Source organism: Glossina fuscipes, unplaced genomic scaffold (genome assembly GCF_014805625.2).
Source record: "Glossina fuscipes isolate IAEA_lab_2018 unplaced genomic scaffold, Yale_Gfus_2 73, whole genome shotgun sequence".
Classification (NCBI taxonomy): Eukaryota; Metazoa; Arthropoda; class Insecta; order Diptera; family Glossinidae; genus Glossina; species Glossina fuscipes.
Genome location: NW_023998436.1, coordinates 1,246,691 through 1,266,899, shown reverse-complemented (window position 1 = coordinate 1,266,899; position 20,209 = coordinate 1,246,691). Strand labels below are relative to the sequence as shown.

The following is a 20,209-nucleotide window of genomic DNA, read 5'->3' as shown; positions in this document are numbered from 1 at the left end:
TGGTTTGAGATTTACTTTTACAATGATTTTGTGATTTTAGTTTTTCACGCATACATTTGATGCTGGAGGGGGGCTGCTCATCTTCTATTGAACCCCCGACGGACGTGCACGGACTGACCGGACTGGCGGGTTGCCTGCTGTGGACAAATGTCTAAGGCGGACGGACTTGTGCGTCGTAAGGAAGCAGAATCGCTTCCTTACAACTTGCACATATATATTGTTATTCAAACACTAGTGATATAGCAAATATTCCATTTTCTATCGATGCAACAGCAATCGAATTGTTCAATCTCGCGAATATCTGTCGAATCGAGTACGCATTCGATATCAAGAACCGAATACCTGGACGACAACTGCACTCTTATCCGATTTAATAATTTTTACTTAATTATCACTCCATCTGTTATAGGAATAAGCACTATTGGATTAAATTTTGAAATAAAACTTTAAAACTTGACAGACAATATTGTTATTTTATAACTTATAACTGAGAGCAAGAATATAATTTTTTCATTATTTTCATTATTTTCATCATTTTCTTTTATGGAATTATCTCCTACAGGCGCATGAAGACAATTTGAAAGCGAAAAGAGATTCCTGACAGTTCGTTACCGTGCCTAAGGTGTTTAAAGATTATTTATTGAAAATACTGGAGCCGATTACAAATCATCCGACAAATGTTAAGATACATAAAACATTCTTTTTAGAATCAACAAAACCAAAATTTTTAGGCTAACACTATACGTAGTGTAAAAAGAAAAAAACAAAACAAAAAAAAATGCTTATAAGTGTACGAAAAACCAAAAAAAAAAAAAGTAAAATTTTATGTACATATATATTAGAAATATTTTAAATTAAAATCTGCAAACGAATTTCAATGTTTTAGATGTAAAACGATTTCATATCATAAAAACAACTAAGGAAGCCTACGCTGAAATTTAATCTTCCTTTACCGACCACCTAAGCTCTTAGAATATTTTAAAGATGAATGTAAATTTAATGCGTATAATGCATGTGCATGTGTATGTATGTAAATATAGCACAAAAACAAGTAAAAACACTATAGTGACTCATGGCTCACCATTAAATGCCCTACAACACGTTGCAGTTATTTACGAACGGCTTTTCATAATAAGTCATTGTATGGAAAGCGGTCGAAAAAGGTGATCTGATTCGTACCATTTTCAGTAGCTTTCATGTTTAGGCCAAAAAATATCAGTGTACCAAATTTCATCCAAATATCTAAAAAATCGCTGTTAGGTAATCATAGGAGGATAAAATGGACCGACGGGCAGACAAGCTGAAATTGATTCAGAAAGTATGTTTCAAGTCTTTTCACAATAAACTTTTTACAATAAGTCGTTAAACGGGAAGAGGTCGAGAAAGTGGTCTAATCCGGCCCATTTCCAGTAGCTTTTATCCTTAGCGAAAAAAAGGCGGTGTACCAAATTTCATCTAAGTATTTACAAAATTGCTGCAAGGTGAACATAGGAAAACAAAACGGACAGACGGACAAACAAACTTAATTTGATTTAGAAAGCGGTGGACCTACTTCAATTTCTTCTCTGTGTTGCATATATCCACACCAACTTAACATACCGTTGTTCCAGAAGTGCTGTGGGGTATAAAAATTCTTTTAAATTTTATCAATGCTTTGAAAATCTCAGTCTATTATGAGTCGAGTTTCAGGCCAGTTGCAAACTTTTAAGCCAGAAAACTATCCCAATTTAATGTAATTTCTTTTCACACACATTCAGGCCAGATAAATAAAACCAGTTTATAGCTCAGCCGTTCAAATTTCTCAAATTCAAAGCAACGATCTTAGTTTGGTGGGTACAAACGAAGACAAACAAAGTGAAAACAAACAATTGCTTCATTTAACAGGACAATAACATAAATAACCCAACAATACTTTTTATAAAATTGAAACTTTAGCATGTAAGTAAATCTTTAGTAATAATTTTTGTACAGTGCAATATTTACTTGTACGAAAGTGCATTAAATGTGTTTTTGTGGCCATGTGCTAATAGAATTGTGTACAATATGATGTGAAATATAATAATAATAATAAAACATATATATATGTAGATGGTAATCCTTAAAGGATCTGACATAAGAATTTATTCCGATATGAGATAAGGTGTGTGAAATATTATTAGAGCATTAAAAAAAATTAAAAAACAAAATTAATATAATTAAATGTACTTAAATTCAATTATTTGATGTGTTCCAGTGAAACGACAATATCAATATATTTCAATATCATTGTTATTAAGTTTTATTATAATGCTTCCGTTTATACGAAACCAGACTTACGTTACCACTACAAAACTAAAAAACAGTAAACAAAAACATAAATTACTTTTTAAATTTGTTTTATATTTTCATGTAAAAAATTGTAACACATTTTTTTTTTTTTTTTTTTATAATTATAAATTGCTGTTTATGTTCTTCTTATTATTTTATTGCAATGTTTTATATAAAGATTGTAATGTATTTGAGAGATATCTTACTATCAAGGATCATTATGTGTAATTAGTGATTAGTTTGCTACTGAAACTGAAATATCAAATATATTAGTTTGGTAAATTTTATTGGAATAATATCAAAAATGATTCCTTATAATAATAAATTATGATTAGAGGACTTAGTAAAACAAACTAAAAACAAAAAAAAAAAAAATCATTAAAATAGTTAAAAATCCTGAAAATATTCTAAACGTTTCGTAAAAATATGCACTTCTCTCTTTACCCGCACTTAGATCCAATTTATGTTAAATAAGACAAAAACAATCAGGCTATCAATGAAGTATTGTAAAAAGATATGGCATTCTGTTTATATATCCACCGCCAAGGAATATATATTTACTCGTCGCCATAAATGACGTTTATAGGCGTTCACACGACGTCTATAGCAGTCCTATAATTTAGTATTATAAAACAATACAAAAAAAAAAAAAAAAGAAGAGTATTTTTGGGAGCACTCACTAATTTTAAAATAAGCATCAACGTGTTTACCTATTACTACTTTTAGTTGATAAACTCCTGCAGTGAACTTATTCTTTCAGTTTGTCTCTTATTAGAATACCAAATATTAATGTGACACGCCCACAACAATTTAAATATTGGAAAACAATCGTTAGAAACAAATCGAAATATTTTCTTTATATTGCTAATAATAACTTATGACATTTAAAACATGGCGAAGTCTATATACAATATACTTCATTGTTTATAAACACTATACCCTGATCTTTATCCCTTTTAGTAGATAAGTTTAGGCAACACAATTGCTTGTAATTAACTGTAGCTTATTATTGCTTACAGCGTAGACACCATATGCATGCTAGTTACCTAAAAAGTGTGGCTTAGACCACATATTAGAGTTTGGATTAGGGTGAAATGTTTTTATAATAAATATAAAATTGTATGCATGTTACCGTTTGCTGCATATCTTTATAAATATTGATTCAATCGATGTTTTAATTAATCATAATTAATCATCAGATTAAGTTGAAGTGTCGCTTTGATGAAGATGTCCAATATGAGTCAGAATATAGTGTTTATACCAGAAGTAACATTGTGAATATGTTTTGATTTGCTGATCTAGTATAACTGCAAGCTGACTAAGTTGTGAGTGTTGCTTCCATGAATACGTTCAACATAAGTCAGGATATAGTGTTTACACCAAAAAGTAACCTTTGGTTTGCTTTTCTATTGCATACAATTGCATGCATTTGGTTCCTTGCAATCCTGCGCATGTAAGCTAAAAGGCGGCTTAGCCCAATTTATCAAATACGGATAAGCGTATGCTTCAAAAATTGCGCTTACATTAGATTTTGATGACCTGGATCACACTTCCGTTCCACTTCCGTTCCGCTCGCAATTGACCTTTCGATATAAATTAGTGGAGAAATTATTTACACACTCTATAAGACACCAAAATACTGCTGTTCGGAACGACTACTTCTTGAAATCATTTAGATATTGCAGTTAATAAAAGAAAAAAAAAAAACAAAAAAAAACCTAAATTTTACATATATATAATATTTACCTTATCTGGTGGATGGCAAAGTTAGCGAATAAAGTTTTTGTTTACATTTTTTTCTACTTTTTTTTTTGTTTTGCTGAACATATTGTTAAAGAAATGTTCGATTATTCTACATAATATTCATAACAAGATAAATTAATTTTATAATTAAATTTTTCTGTTTAGAAAATTAATGATAACCAGGCAGCTATTAAACAAAAGCCGCCACACGTGGCCACTTGTATGTAAGTTTTATCGCCAGTCAATGCTCGATAATACATGGGCCCACTAAATAGAAAAGTACCAGCTGCCATTAGAGAACCAGTCTATAAAAATTGAAAAAAGAAGAAACATATAAAAAAAACAACAACAAGCAAATGAATCAAAACCAAACAAGTCAACAATTTTTTGTGCACAAAAAAGCTTTAATTAATTGATAAATAGTATAAATAATGCAATACCTTTAATACTTTGTAAACCCTTGAAGCTTAACTGAGAGTAAAAAAAAACGAACCTATTCAATATAAACGTTTTAATAATTTTTTTTTTTTTTTAATATTCCAACTGAATGCATTTAAAATGTTAAACCAATTCTAAAGCTTACTTTAAAAAAAACAAAAAACAAATGAATTAATTATATTTTAACTGATAGAGAAAAATGTAACTGAAATCTTATCTAGGGGTTGTTATTAGAACAAAAAATAAATAAAATAAAAATATAAAAAACGTATTAAATATTGAAACAAACGAGATAATAATGTTCTCTCAAATTTTAGGAAAAGATAATCATAAAAGGAAAGTACAATAGTTTAAGAATATCAAAACAAAAATGAAAAAGAAATGCTTTATCAACAAAACTTCACTTTATATGAAAGAGTCAATTATTATATATGAGATCAAATTTTTAAGTAGTAGTTAGTAAGTAGTTACAAAATTAGAGAAACTAAATAAATAAATCATAAAAAAAAAACTAATAAATTATTTCATTTTTAAACTTGTTGGGCGCACTGCCAGTGAACTGTGATTGTAAGTTATTTTAGGCAGAAATAAATATCACTGAGAAGTCCATTCCACCAAATAATGGGAACTGAAAGTATCACAAGGCAATCCTCTTACAGATTATTACATCATGATAACTCAAGCTTTAGACAAAATTTCGAATCATGTCAACAACAAAGTAAACTCATCTCTCGTTCAACTGTCTTTGGGCGGATTTTATACCCAGCCCCGAACGATAGGAATACACTCAGTTTGTCATGTTTGAAACTGTATAATGGTTATTGTCACTTTCCTGGCCGTAATCATTCCGTCAGTCAAGAAGATGTATGTAGAAAATTTATGCTAATTAATCCTAAGATAAACAAGGCAGAATATTTAAAATTATTTTGTGCATTCCTGACATGAAAATATATTATCTGCCCAACAAATCGTTTACTCTAAAATAAATATGGACAGCACGGAAATATTAAAAATTCTGCAAAAATCCTTAGCGAAACACAGCACCATTATCCGAGTATAATTTTGTTGAATTCTGCCATTTCCAAAACTCAAGAGTGTACACAATCGATAAAAGAAAATGAAAGTCTTAAACCAAATGTAACAACACATCCGGAAAGGGCTTTCATTTGACTTTCTCGAACTGAACACAACGTTGGTCTCAGTTTTTAATATCCAAAGAGATTTGCTATTAACGCATTATAAATATTGAAAGGTCAATACAACAGGGGTAAATCAAAAATTTAGATGAGAATGTTTCTCTGCTTCAACATACACACTTTTCTTAGACGCAAAATCAAGAACCATTCTTTTGGAACTTACCAAAACAGGCCGACGTGTTAGAGGCGTGGCTAATAGAACAATCGAATGCAAGAAATGAAAACGATTAGCTGTATCGAACACATTTTTGGCTTCCATTTTAACACTTGGATCACTAATGTTACTCAGACAATGCTTTGCATATGCACCCATTATAACTGCAGCAGTGCCGCTTAATCCAGCCAATCGAACGAAATTATACCCAACACCAGCAATTTCCCACAACTTTAAAGGTTTCGCTGGAGGTAATGGTAAACTTTGTTGCTTTGGTTTTATGCCCTAGGAAAAGATATGCCATATTCCAGTATCAATTTATTTTTAATTAAAAAAATGTAGAAATTTACAGATTCTTTTAAAACAGCCGATGTTGTTGTGACAAGTGCTTGACTAATAGGATTTCCTATGGCTAGATAGTGTAAAGCATCACCCCAAGTCATTTTATCCAATTAAGGTCCTTTTCAAGCTCAGAAACAAACCGTAAATAATTTAAACAATGATAGTATTTACTTTTTTTCTGTTTTTAAGGTTAGATGCACCAAACCGATTGAAACAATATATTTATTTATGAATGTCGAAAAAATTTCTTCTTCTTCTTTTGTTACTCAGCAATTCGCTGCGATGTGTAAATAAGGAGTGAACCTGATGTTCTTATGCGTTAATAAAGTTAGGGTATATTTGTTATTAATTATTTATTTATTATAAAACTATATTTAATTAATGTGAAGTTTCTCTTAATTTTTTTTATTAATTTTAACATTTTAACGAAAGAATAGTCAATGAATTCGCTTATAATCAAAGTTCTTCTTCATTAAAATCAGCTGTGCCTTGTTATTGGGAATGTTCACGTAAACGTAAACCAACTTTTAATTAAAATGCATAGGAAATCTTTCCAACGTTCATTAAGTTGTAGTTGGCATCAGTTAAATGCTAAGCAAATTCCATCTAATTTAAAAGGTAAAAGTAAAAGCTCTCAAGAATGGTTATTGCGGCAATTGGCTGATCCTTATGTGGAAAAGGCGCGCATGATGAATTATCGCTGCCGCAGCGCATTCAAATTGTTGGAAATCGATGATAAGTATAAGATAATCTCACCAGGAAACATCATAATCGATTGTGGAGCCGCACCTGGTAGTTGGACACAAGTAGCAGCTGAACGTTGCAATGCAAATGGGAAAGTTGACAATAAACCTTTGGGAGCAGTTTTTAGTATTGACCTCTTGCACATACATCCCGTAACGGTAAGTAACGTTTGATTAATATCTAACATTTTTATGTGTGGGAGTTAAAATCATTTTATGAATTAAAGGGAGCCACTATACTTGGAGGCATGGATTTTACTAAAACGGAGTCGCAGTTACGTTTAAAAAAGGCATTGGATGGAAAACGAGTAAATTGTGTGCTATCGGATATGGCTCCTAATGCCACCGGAGTTAAGATGATAGACCAGGAAAATATTATTAATTTATGCTACGCAGTTCTAAAGTTTGCTTTAGCTATGTCATCGACTCAGGCTAACTTATTGATGAAAGTCTGGGATAACGCTGATGTACCAAAGTTGGAAAAAGACTTGGAGCGTTTCTACGCGAATGTGAAACGCGTTAAGCCTCGAGCGAGTAGAGGTGATTCATCTGAACATTTTCTGTTGGCTCGCAATTATAAAGGCATAGACCACGTTGCAAATCATTTCGAATCGAATCGTGGAAAGTCGTAGCTTTCAATTTTAAATTCTTACAATATTTTTAGATTTTAATAAATACAAAAGCAAGTTTGGTAATAAGTTTCCTTTGCAAGGAACCATAAAGGAGGATTAAAGTTTATTTTAATTGAACTTTTTGTAGTGCGTTAAATGATCTATCAGAAAATACATCCACTTGGGTTGGTCTGCGGGAGCCATGTGACCAGCGTTGCGCACCATGATTTCAATAAGATTACCAGCATGTTTAGCGTAACCGGCAATCTCTCCATCCTCCATACGCCAAACCTCTCGAGTGGCTATTTTATATAAATTGGCATCTTTGTACTTCAAATGTTGCAAATAATTTCTAGTCAAGGGATATGCGACGATTATATCCAATTGACCATTATAAATGCACACGATATACGTATTCAAGAGCTCACTAATCCAAGGTGCCACAGTATCCATGATATCTTCCTTCAGATGGATTTCTACTTTATTTATTGTATCGATGTCGTGAAATGTCATATTTCCAACGTGAATTGCTTTGCGGACAGTAGAAGACTGCAAAAAAGTGCCCAACGCATGAGTTCTGTTGTCTTCTTTAGTGCGCAAATAGTTATAATAGTAATTGAAACCAGTTAAATTGTGAAACAATGAACCATTTGTCATGTCTCCATTCAGAAGGTTATCGAAAACTTCGAAAGCACAATCCATTTTATGCGTGGCTATGCAATCTTTTCCTTTTTTCTCAGCTTCGTTAAATTCTATAAGACCATGTTCATCAATTAAACCCAATTGATACAAGTAATCACCATACTGCAATTGATGGATAGGATCGGAAAGGCCATTTCCTATGGCCATCCCTTTTAAAGGAATAATAGTTCTTGTGTCAATTGAATTTTGCACCTTATGAATATGATACGCTAAAGCTGGAACGTATTTACCAGCGTACGATTCGCCCGCAATCCAAAAATCGGAATTTCCGCTCCATTCGAATATTTCATATAATTGTTGTACGGCTTCGTGCAGATTGTGACCCACAGTTTTCTCGTTACGAGCATAGCCTTCTTCGTGATCGGTAAAACTGAAACCAGTTCCGACAGGGTTATCTATGTATATAAGATTGTGCGTCTTACTCCAGGTGTAATTACGTTTCCCCAATTCGCCATCTTCATTAAATTCGAAAGGTCCATTTTCAGCGAATAATCCAAACAAAGAAGAAGCGCCGGGACCACCTTGCAGCCATAAAACGACTGGGGAATAAGCAGGATCCTCTTCAGAAGGAAAATACCAGAAGAACATATTTGAATTGTAATTGGGATCAACAGTCAAGTAACCGGAATAGCTTTCAATATCTTCAAAATCTTTATGGTTTACCCTGGAAATATTTCTTATCATCTCTTTAGTCCATTTAGGATCTGCTATCAAAGGAGTTAAGAACAATGGCTCTCCCGGGTCACCTTTGTCATAGTGTGCTTTAAATCTCGGATAGGGATTTATAAAACTCTTGCGATATCTAGCTTTCGTATTTTTCTCCGCGCAATTAATTTGTTTCACACAGAAAAGTATTGCGAAAATTCTTATTGTAAAGCTTGAAAATTTCATGATGCTTGCTGCCGAACAAAAACTGTACTTTCCTATATAAATGTTTAAAATAAATTAATTATATATGAATGCCGTCTATATTTACTCACTGCACTAAACGTTATCTAATCCTTTCTCGATAAGAATGCAATTGTTCGTCGACTTATGGAATTACAATAATAGAACAATTCTCTATGATTAAGCAAATTTTTTTTTTTACCGGTTTATGGGCTAGTGTTACCATACAAATTGACATCGGGTCTTTCCCCTTTGATTGAATAATATATCAAAATTGTTATTCAGCTAATTCAGGCTATGCAACGGGAACAACTGTTGCATTGAAAAAGCGAGTCTGAATTTGGTGACAATTGGGAAAGAAATGAAACAGCGAGTCTGTATTTGGGGACGGAATGCATTGCAAAATATAGAAATATAAGGTAATAAGATAATTATAATAATAATAAAAAATAAATAATATAATAAATGATGAGATGATGAAAAGAGACAAAAAAAAACATACATACATATGCCTACCTATATTTTTATATATAAAAGGATCTGAAAAATTCATTTCACTAATTATCCTAAAATTGCATTTCTTTTTAAGAAATTAGATTAATTAGTGGAAGAGTTATTGAAGCACATAAATTTATTCCGTAGACAGCCATGTAAATAAAAGTTATAAATTATTTTATGCGGTAAAAGTTGTTCATTTCCTTTTAAACTTTTTCATTTATTTGAATACTTTGTTAAGTTTTTTCGTTTTTATATTTTCTGAGACCACCATTCTATTGCTGAAAGTAAAATTTACTTAAAAAACTTTAAAATCTATTTAATTTGCATATATATATATATATGTATATATGTATGCATGTGTTCAAAACACGGTCACGCTTTTTTCTCAGCCTCGGAAGAGAAATTGGAATTAGTAAAGTCGCGGCCATATGTTCAATCAAAAAACTAAAAAAGAAGAAGAAAATGTACATCAAAGAAACGAGAAGTAAAAAAGAAGAAGAAAACCTACACAAAAAACTAAAAACCTATACCAAAAAAGCTAGAAAAGAAGAAGTACATCTACACCAAAAAACTAAAGAAGAAGAAGAAAACCTAAACCAAAAAAATAAAAACCTACACCAAAAAACTGAAAAACAAGAAGAAAACCTGTACCAAAAAATCTACAATAAAATAAGAAGATTGAAAAGGCATCATGAATCTTTCATTCCATTTGATAACAGTGGACTTCTTCAAAACTTTAATCTTTGAATTTATTTCTCTAGCTGATTTAATTATAATAATAATAATGCATACAATTACAATTAAAAATTATATTCAAAGCATTAAACGAATGAGAAAATTTAAGTTAATCCGTATCTTTGAAGTCATCTCACGATTCTTTTACTCTGCAACTTACACATTATTGCAACAAAATAAGTTAATCTACGTTCTCTTCCCACGGTCTCGGTTCTCTAATATTCTCCCAATTTTCAATGTTAAGCTTTTTGATTTTCTCAAATTCTCTTTCTACAGTCACGTCTTCGGGCTTCTTCAGGCTTACACCGACCAGCTCCATATCATTTATATCTAGTGAAATAGGAGCAAATGAATTTTATAAATTATATCATGTGAATCAAAAAAACGAAAATTTCTGAAGACCAAACTTACCATACGTATATTAAGTTCTTCCACACTGGTGTAAAGAAGAATTTGATTCCTTGCATTTGATTCCACCATAGCCCGTAATGATTCAAAAATAACGTACGATATGTAGAATAAAAACTTGGCCCAGGCCCGCAGCAGCAAGGGAAACACCAACAGCCCGGCCACGTTTTGAATTGAATTGAAATAACTATTAATGAAAACAAACGGTACTTTGGTAATGTATGCCTACATTTTTTTAGTTTTGGATTTTAATATACCAAGGAAAGAGTAGGTAGTAAGCACGTTCTTATGTTTGTAATAATCACATATAATCACATATACGGCCGGCATTCGCTTTCTTCAGTCTTCCTTTGGTTTTTTGGTTTGATTGATTATCTCTATCGCCTAATACTTTAATGGTATAAATATCTGGATCTGTGCTCGATTTGAATGCATTTTCCGGAGAGATGATTTCATCTTATTGTTACTCCTAGGCCTGAAAACGTGTTATAGGAAAGTGGTTATCAAAATTATCTTATATGCATCAGCATACAATATTTTGAACTATACGTTGAATACAAAAATACAAGCTTAAATCGATTCGGCAAATTGTTACGACTGGTATAAACAAGTCTTAAAGCCCTCTGGATATTGCGGATATATCGAGGACGCTGCACTGGCCACGGATTTTCATTTCTTCTTCCTCCTTTCTTTATTTTTTAACCTATTATCGTCCATGTTTTCATTTATTTGTGTGTAGAGAAAACCGTATGAATTGCTAGAATCGACAAAGCATCGTAAAAATTTGAGAAATTTGTGAATTCTGACAAGCCTAAAAATGTGCATATTCATTGCTTGCAATATATTGAACTTAAATTTGCGAACCTAATAAACGAGCAAAGATTTTCTATGGGTAAAGCCTTAATTCTCTCCTGTAAGAGTGTAAAAATCAATTTATGCATAGTAATCCTGATCAATAGAAATCCCGTAAGCGAATGAAGAAACGAAAAAGTTACATTCATCTTAAGACCTTTGGATATCCTTTGATATTAAATTAATTGCCAGTGTGCTTACGAATCTTTAAAAAATAATTTCAAACTTGATCTACGAATTTCAGTTAGTAACTTACGTGAAAAGTATTAAAATTAACAAGCAGACTTAAGGTAATACAAAGTTCTGAGCTAATATTTAACATTTTCCATCTGGACATATAATAACAGTTTGGCTTGAGGTCAATTACTGCTAAACAAAGTTCTTTAAAACCTTCAACTGATATATGTAGTTAATAATGTCCCCTATTTCTACGTGCTGTAAACTGGCTAAGAAAACATTCATACATTACTCTTAGGCTATAAAACTTCTGAACATTGGGTTCTAATTCAATTGGCTGCCTATTTCTGGAATCAACTTTCATACGTAAACGTAGCTGTAGGCGATCATGCCCCTGCATGTCTTCAAGATCAATGCATGTATGGCCATCAGTTAGATAAATGTAAACAAGTTTCAGTTTTTTTTTGTTCTCAGTGTTCGCAATAGTAAGCTTGCTAAATTAGACTTTATACAAACGAGCCGTCACGAATATGATTACATTACGAAACGTTACTTTCTTAACTGGTTGAGCTATTATATCATTAATGTGTTAAAGCTTTCATTATAACACAGTTGACAATTTACATATTATCAATATGGGTGTGCGTGTGTGTGTGTGTGGTAGAGTTATTTGTCAAATTACAATGTGTAGTAAGTAATCTCTTTTCAACAAGTTTTTATGTTTTTTTCTGATTTCGTGCGTAAATTGGAAATGTGTGAGAATTTATTATTAAAAATATGTAACAACACCTGGAATAAAGTGAATGCTTTTCTTTGGAAATAAATGAAACAAATGCAAATTTAATGAATGTAATATTATAGGATAATAAAGTGAAAAATGATAATTGTTTTTAGAAGAAGAGTGTGAAACGAGACTTTTTAGTGAAATGAAGAATTTTTTAAGAATATTTTGTGTGGTTTTTGCGTGCGAACATATTTTTATTGCATCAGCCGACGCCGCCGAAAATCCAGGACCAACGATATTAAATTCAATTAATAATATTGATATCGCCGATGAATTGAGCAATGCAAGAAAGGTTTTGTGTGGATTCATTTTTTATGGTGTAAATATCATGCATCAGTTTGCTTTATCTTTTGTAGGACTGTACAGATGTGGCTCGTGATGAAGAAACGCTAATGGTATTCTCAACATTAGGAGGCGGTCTAACAGCAATCGATCCGATAACAAGTGAAATACGTTGGATTATTGCTGATGGTAAGTAAATGTGTGTGTTTTTGTGTTTGTACCAACATATCATATGTACACGCAGTCATTAACAAGCAATTAAACGCACACATCTATATAACGTTAGTATATTGTTGTTATTGTTCAAATATATTATGTTTTCTAGGGCAATAAAAAATATTCTCCTGATAATTGTTTTATATAGAGGTTTCAGCATTGGACTATTTCCTTTAGCAATCTATTCATAAAACAAAAGAAAAAGAATCATCAGTTACGAAGAAACTCTGCGACTGCGATATCAATTAAAGTCGTCAATTTCTACTTTCAAGTTCTTTTGTAACCTTTGAATTGCTAACGAAATCCTTTTCAAGCCGTAGTCCAGTTGACATCACATCAAACTGTTCTCAGACTCAAGCTTTGACTATGGTCGTAGGCTATGAAGTTCCAATTATGTTTATATAAGGATTTAACACCATTGCGGAACTTCCAAGTTCCCGACAGTACAGCTTCTAAGGAGCTCTTTTTGCAGTACGCAATCAATCCGTCATGAAATTCTCAAGAAGCTATTTGGTCTCATACCAGACGCTAATAATGGGCGTACGAATGCACCAATGCTTACCCTCTCTAACTAAGCCAAACATTAAGTTGCTGGAACTGCAAAAACCGGCTGAGGTAGCTTCATCTACTTTGCATTGAAAATGGCTAAGGCTCACGAGTATAGCATATTCTTTGGCGGCGTTGAAAATTTTTCATAGACAGAATTTTAGAAAACTAAATAGAGCCGCACAAAAAACCGAATTCATTTTTCCTGGCATTGGCCACTGGTACTTCCCAGCAAACCTGTACTTCCCTGCCTGACTATCTTTATATCAATGATATCGCTTGTTTTTCTGGCTGAGACCTAGTCTAAGATAATGCCAACTTGCTAAGAAGTAGGAGTAGGACATTTTTCTATCCGTCCGTCCGAGTCACAATTATTCTATATTACAATATTAAATAAATATAATATATGTTTACCTGTTTTAGATCCACCTGTTGTGGCCGAACAGCAGCAGAATGTTCATGTGCCTCAATATTTACCGGATCCCCGCGATGGAAGTATTTATCAATTAAGTGATAGGGGAAATTTGAAAAAGTTGCCTTATACAATACCTCAGTTAGTGGCCAACGCTCCATGTCGATCTTCGGATGGGATTTTGTATTCCGGTAAGAAAAGTGATACGTGGTTCATAGTGGATCCGAAAACGGGACGACGTGAAAAGGTGAATTTTGAAGATTCGGTAAGTGGTGGTAAAAATAGCATTGGTTGGGCTACTTCGCGATCCATCTACTTGGGCCGTACACAGTATACTGTGATGATGTATGATAGCTTAGCCAAAGATAAGAACGCGAAGCCGTGGAATATTACGTTTTATGATTACAGCGCAATGGCCACAACTCCCGATATATCGAAAGATTACGGTAAGTAAAGTAGATTTTAGCATACAATACTATTTAAATAGGAATTATTGATCATTTAATTAGAGTATTTGCATCTAACTACTACTTCAAGCGGTAATATATTGACGTTGAACCGCAAAGATGGAAAATTTATGTGGAAAAATGATTTGACAAGTCCTGTTGTGGCGGCTTTTCTATTAGGTTCAGAAGGATTGCTGAGCATACCATTTACGACGGTGTCTGAGGAGGCTTTCGAAGCTATCTTAGAAGAATCGAAAGAAGGAAATGTTAACACAATTAAGTTATTGTAAGTTTGCAAACCTTCCTTTGCTCCTGTTTCTTGTTTTCAAAATATTTTTTTTCTTTCTTTACAGTCAAACGTTATATGTGGGTGAATGTCGCCATGGTTTATATGCGCTGCCATCATTGGTCGATAAGAGTACACCGAGAATTTCAACAGCACCGGCCATAAAATTATTGGACGGTCCTCATTCAAACGCAAAAGATGACAATTCGAAAACGGTTTATGTTAATGAAGTATTTGAAAAAAATGCTGGAATATTATTAGGTCACTATAATGCGCCTAACGATGTTACATTGCAAATTGCTCCTTCGAAAACCGTTGATAACGATAACATCGATCGCGGATTGGCAACAATTAACGCAGCTCTGAATGGGCCTGGTCTTAGTATTCTCTCATCGGATAAAGAGAAGCAATCCTCTGACGTAGGCGTTCAAACAGATCCTGTTATTGATATGGAAATCGAATCAACGAATTCAAATAAATCAAATGAAAATAATGCATTCAAGAAAACTAAAAAAATTATTTTATTAAACAGCGGCAAAGTGCAACGTTTTCTAAATGAATGGTTTATGGAACATCCTAGCGGACAAGTCCATCAAATTCTATTTGTAATTATACTCTTGATGGCGGCTATGTTTTGGTATATGCGCAGTTTAACGCGTGAGCTAAAAAATCAAAGCGAGAATGCTTCGAAGACGTATGAAAACAGCAGCGGAAACAGCAAGGGTAGCAATGGCAGCAATGTCAGCACTCAGGAGCAGCCGGCCGATTTGGGCAATGGTTACGTTCGCATCGGCAAGATATCCTTTAATTCCAATGAAGTATTGGGTAAAGGCTGCGAAGGTACTTTCGTTTTCAGGGGAACATTTGAAGAACGTTTTGTGGCTGTTAAACGTTTATTGCCTGAATGTTTCACCTTCGCCGATCGGGAAGTCGCATTATTGCGTGAAAGTGATGCTCACGAGAACGTAGTGCGTTACTTTTGCACCGAAGAGGATCGACAATTTCGTTACATAGCAGTAGAATTATGTGCTGCCACTTTACAAGATTACACGGAAGGTGAACGTTCTTCTGAACTACGGGCTCAAATCGCTGTTTGGGAGGTGTTAAAACAATCGGCAGAGGGTCTAAATCATTTACATTCCTTGAGCATAGGTAATGATTATTATATTACTATTTGGCAAAAGTGGACGAAACAGCTTACAATTATATTTATTTCCAGTTCATCGTGACATTAAGCCGCATAATGTTTTATTATCATATCCCGACATCAATGGTATCGTACGTGTTATGATTTCTGACTTTGGTTTATGTAAGAAATTGCATCACGGCAAGACCAGTTTTTCTAAACGATCTGGAGTAACGGGCACAGAGGGTTGGATAGCTCCCGAAATGATGAGAGGACAGAGAACAGTTAAGCGAACCCTTCATAGAAATTCCAGTTGTTGTATTTTAATTTTTCTTTGTTTTCTTTCTTATCGCCTTTACAGACTACATCAGTCGATATATTTTCATTGGGTTGTGTCTATTATTATGTGCTCAGTAAGGGTTATCACGTTTTCGGCGACGCTTTAAAACGTCAAGCCAACATATTAACTTATGACTTCAATATTTGCCATTTGAAAGCGGAAACAAAAGAAGAACAAAGCAAAATGGTATGTTTGATGGTTATTGTTGACAACGCGATATAGATATATGGATCTTTTAAATATGCTTTTCAGATTTTAGCTGGACAACTTATTGTCGATATGATACATAAAGAACCGCAAAGTCGTCCGTCGGCCAATTGCATTCGTAATCATCCGGTATTTTGGAATAATCAAACAATTTTAGCATTTTTTCAAGATGTCAGTGATCGAGTCGAAAAATTGCAATTTGATATCGAACCCTTAAAATCGTTAGAGAGAAATGGTAGCTTTGTAGTATTGGGTGATTGGCATTTGCATTTGGATTCAGTGATTACGATTGATTTGCGCAAATATCGCGGTTACATGGGAGCCAGTGTTCGCGATCTATTAAGAGCCCTTAGGAATAAAGTAAGTTGTGCCAATTTTTATGATCAAATGCAAATATAATTTCCTATCGTCATAACAGAAACATCATTATCACGAGTTGAGCGTTGAGATGCAACAACTACTTGGTACAATTCCGAATGAATTCACAACCTATTGGATAAGTAAATTTCCGAATTTAGTTTCGCACACTTATCATGCATTCAGTGTTTGCTCTAATGAGCCAATATTTCGACCATATTACAATTCATCGTATCATTTTACACGACCGGAATATTTTGAAGCGGATGATGAACTTTATCCGATTTTGTTAAAACGTGATCCGAAACCGTTGCCCAAGCAGAGTCCAAGTAATAGCAATTCTAAGAAAACATTTCAACATTTAAAATTGCGTAAAGGTGCCTACAATTTCCATAAACAAATCCCTGATGAAGATTTTCAAATGGAAGAAGAAGATATTGCTGAAAATCGTAATAAATTTTCAAATTTTAAATTTAGGCGATTTTCGAAAATATCAAATCGTCATTCCCACAATTCAAGTCAAGGTAGTAGTAACATATGTCAGCAGACAAAGGATGGCGTTTTAATCAGTACGCCCAAAGAAAATGATTAGTATTTCTATATATAATTTTTCTTTTCGTTTTTTTTTTAAAACGATTCTGGGCAGTTCCTACCTTTTAACGCAACTGTATGCCCTGTATGCCACGTTCTTAGTATATATTGGAGTATGTGTAAACATTGGCTTTTCATTTCTAAAATTTAAGTGTATATAATATTGAATGAATTTAATTTGCTTGGATTTATGTAAATATAACGGCTTTCCTGAAGCTTCATTTTAGGTTTAGATTTATATTAATATATATGAAAGAAGATGCATACTAGGAAGGCCATAAATTTTGGTCATGCATCTAAAAAATTGCCTGTGATAATTATATATATATATATATATATATATAGAAGTGTAATTTCTAAATGTCTCTCCTTCCTTATTAGTAAACGTGAATTCAAACGAATCTAGACGTTCCAAAATCTATATTTTTATTATAATAGTAAATATATTTCTATATTTATGTGTAATTATAGAAACAATTCTTTTTTAATTTGGAAATTTTTAACTTATGATTGCTTTTACCATTTATAATTGGAACTGCTCTCTCTCTCTCTTAACAATGTTAACATTATTAAATATGTTTTATTTTCGCGTAGTAAACATTGTAACCTTTTTATTGTAATTTTTTTTTTTTTTTTAAATATAATTAGAACAAAATAAATATTTTAATAAAATGACAACACCTATAAATTCAATATTTCTTAATACATAGTTAACAAGATTATTTTTCTTCACTTTTTAGTAAAAGTAATTTTAAAGAATTGTTAAAGGCCAGCATATGGAAGGAAAAGAAATATGATAGATACTATATTCGACTTGAGCCGAATTTTTTAACATTACTTATGATGATACTTATTAGCTTATGTACGATATTTGATCATAATATAGACAGAATATGTATTCACTTAAAACAGGCGTCTCCCATATAACACGTCTAATTTGTACCGAGCTACAGCGAAACTGCTATGCTGAACTATTTCATTTACTTATTTAAACTGGGATATAATATAGAATAATAAAATTTAACTTTAGATGTACTGCAGATTAAGGCAATGTGCACAGTATTGTGACGTTATCTTGTTTTGTGTTATATCGAAACCATGCAAATGAACCAAGGGCAATGTGCGCCGTAATTCTGAAGGTGTAAAACTCGATGATCACTAAAATTTTGTTCCAAGCATACATTCAAGGTTTTATAAAATAAAAGCAAGTGAAAGCGGACCTAACCCTATACCACAGTTATTCACAGAATGACTTTTCATAAAAAGCTTATATATGGAGAGTGATGGAAAAAGCGGTCTGATCCGGAACATTTCCATTGTCATTAGGCGAAAGTATGTCGGCTGACGAAATTTTCTCAAAAAACCCCAAAAATATCCATCTGTGAGTTGAGCAAAAGAAAACACACAGATGGACAGACACCCTTAGATCGATGCAAAAAGTGATTCTGTATCGATCGGTTTAGGAAATGATGGATCTACCTTAACTTCTGTTTATTGCACATACACGCACAAACCTAATATACTTCTGTACCACAAGTGCTGTAGGGTATAAAATTTTGGACTAATCGAAACAAAATTCAACGGAATCTGTACTCGATTTTTTGCAAAACCCAAATTTTACATCAAAACCGCTCTTATAATAGGCAAAAACTTTGAAACCGTGTTTACCGTGTTATACGAGGGACGCCTGATATAGCACATGTTTTAGGTCATGCTTTCGTGCTACGTGGCAGCACTGCGTTGTAAAGGATAAGAGTTTCAAATTGGTGACAGAGAAGAAAAATTTAAAAGTGCACCGATAAAGAGGGTAAATGTAATTGGGATGAATTCCCAAACTTTAACTGATGAAATAAGAAGGCAAGAGCTAGGAAACAATTTAAGTTCAGGCTTATTCTTTTGGATCCAGATTAGAACTTGAATAGATAGGTAAGAGATGTCCCAGATATATTTGTTGCTTATTTAGCAAATGGAGGATATAAAGAATGAAGATATGATGTAATGAGGCGGACTAACTAACTCATCGTTATCATATATGGGTTGATATAAAAAAAAAAAAAAAAATAAAGTAAGCACACACATACAAAAAACAAGAAATTTATAACAAAAGCATTTTCTTTCAATTTTTCACTTGTCGCATCTCTTGGCTGACGCACGATTTGAAGGCATCCCATCCCTCTGATTTTGAAACCGACTGAAAATAAATTTATAAAATAATAAGCAAATCATGTGCACAAATTAGTAAAATTTTTTTTGAAAATTTTATAAGATTTTGCTAATAATGAATATAACAAACATAAAAGGTAGATAGAATTTTCGGCGTAAACCCTGAAATTCAATTTTTGATAACATTACTTAGTTGTTGTAGAGAAAAAAAGTCCGTATTTTTCGGTCTCGTTTTCGATAGAAAATTATCTCGAAATTCTTTACTTTTGATGAAGAAGTTTGCGGTAGACGTTCTTGGAAATTAAAAAAACCGGAAGTAAGCCCTACTTTTTCTAATTGTTGGTCATGCAAGAGTAGATTGATTACAGTTACTTATGGGCATGTCGGTGAGACGATATCGATGATTTTCACTTCGTTGTGGTTTTTTAGGTTTTCGCTTCGACCAAATGCATCGAAATTTTCGCATCAGAGTTTTGAATGTATACGTAAGTCCTTCACGTATTCGTCGACACAGTGACAAAAAGAGCACGGTGAAAAGCTTAAGATTTAAGAGTTTTCGGAACAATGAGCATACCAGCAATTACAGACGGATAACCAGCCAAATAGATCAACAAATGGATAGGCGTTAGTTGAATCGATTCAGAATTTTATTCTTATCA

At 32.9% G+C, this 20,209-nt stretch overlaps 6 protein-coding genes across 8 annotated transcripts in view; 3 read left to right on the top strand and 3 right to left on the bottom strand.

Moving 5' to 3' along the window:
- Positions 1 to 783, top strand: part of LOC119638160 (probable multidrug resistance-associated protein lethal(2)03659) — a 21,108-nt gene extending 20,325 nt beyond the window's left edge. The window contains exon 10 of the mRNA XM_038034821.1: positions 563 to 783. Within this exon, the coding sequence (XP_037890749.1) occupies positions 563 to 601 (39 nt within the window). The 3' untranslated portion in view covers positions 602 to 783. The remainder of the gene's footprint in view (positions 1 to 562) is intronic.
- Positions 784 to 2,446: 1,663 nt separating this feature from the next.
- Positions 2,447 to 6,431, bottom strand: LOC119638161 (transmembrane protein 256 homolog). 2 transcript variants are annotated; one of them, XM_038034822.1, is made up of 3 exons: positions 6,189 to 6,424; positions 5,848 to 6,123; positions 2,447 to 4,355 (listed from the first exon to the last, which is right to left on the bottom strand). In XM_038034822.1, the coding sequence occupies exons 1-3, from the start codon at positions 6,279 to 6,281 to the stop codon at positions 4,212 to 4,214; spliced, it is 513 nt and encodes a 170-aa protein (XP_037890750.1). In that variant the 5' UTR covers positions 6,282 to 6,424; the 3' UTR covers positions 2,447 to 4,211. The 2 variants fall into 2 exon arrangements, with proteins under 2 accessions (XP_037890750.1, XP_037890751.1); XM_038034823.1 differs by lacking the exon at positions 2,447 to 4,355 and adding an exon at positions 4,608 to 5,116 and having other exon boundaries at positions 6,189 to 6,431.
- A 9-nt stretch (positions 6,432 to 6,440) lies between these two features.
- LOC119638159 (rRNA methyltransferase 2, mitochondrial) lies at positions 6,441 to 7,646 on the top strand. 2 transcript variants are annotated; one of them, XM_038034820.1, is made up of 3 exons: positions 6,441 to 6,507; positions 6,663 to 7,082; positions 7,151 to 7,646. In XM_038034820.1, exons 1-3 carry the CDS (start codon positions 6,487 to 6,489, stop codon positions 7,553 to 7,555), a joined length of 846 nt encoding a protein of 281 aa, XP_037890748.1. In that variant the 5' UTR covers positions 6,441 to 6,486; the 3' UTR covers positions 7,556 to 7,646. The 2 variants fall into 2 exon arrangements, with proteins under 2 accessions (XP_037890748.1, XP_037890746.1); XM_038034818.1 differs by having other exon boundaries at positions 6,452 to 6,513.
- On the bottom strand, positions 7,611 to 9,318 carry LOC119638158 (venom serine carboxypeptidase). Its single transcript, XM_038034817.1, has 2 exons — positions 9,217 to 9,318; positions 7,611 to 9,159 (listed from the first exon to the last, which is right to left on the bottom strand). Exon 2 carries the CDS (start codon positions 9,125 to 9,127, stop codon positions 7,664 to 7,666), a length of 1,464 nt encoding a protein of 487 aa, XP_037890745.1. The 5' UTR covers positions 9,128 to 9,159; positions 9,217 to 9,318; the 3' UTR covers positions 7,611 to 7,663.
- A 3,198-nt stretch (positions 9,319 to 12,516) lies between these two features.
- LOC119638099 (serine/threonine-protein kinase/endoribonuclease IRE1) lies at positions 12,517 to 18,010 on the top strand. Its single transcript, XM_038034723.1, has 9 exons — positions 12,517 to 12,870; positions 12,935 to 13,049; positions 14,046 to 14,480; positions 14,544 to 14,766; positions 14,834 to 15,918; positions 15,986 to 16,176; positions 16,254 to 16,418; positions 16,485 to 16,799; positions 16,858 to 18,010. The coding sequence occupies exons 1-9, from the start codon at positions 12,721 to 12,723 to the stop codon at positions 17,386 to 17,388; spliced, it is 3,210 nt and encodes a 1,069-aa protein (XP_037890651.1). The 5' UTR covers positions 12,517 to 12,720; the 3' UTR covers positions 17,389 to 18,010.
- A 98-nt stretch (positions 18,011 to 18,108) lies between these two features.
- The window catches only part of LOC119638100 (calcium uptake protein 3, mitochondrial), a gene marked incomplete at its 5' end in the record, with an annotated part of 8,486 nt that continues 6,385 nt past the window's right edge, over positions 18,109 to 20,209 (bottom strand). The window contains one exon of the mRNA XM_038034725.1: positions 18,109 to 19,578. Coding sequence (XP_037890653.1) covers positions 19,504 to 19,578 — 75 coding nt within the window. The remainder of the gene's footprint in view (positions 19,579 to 20,209) is intronic.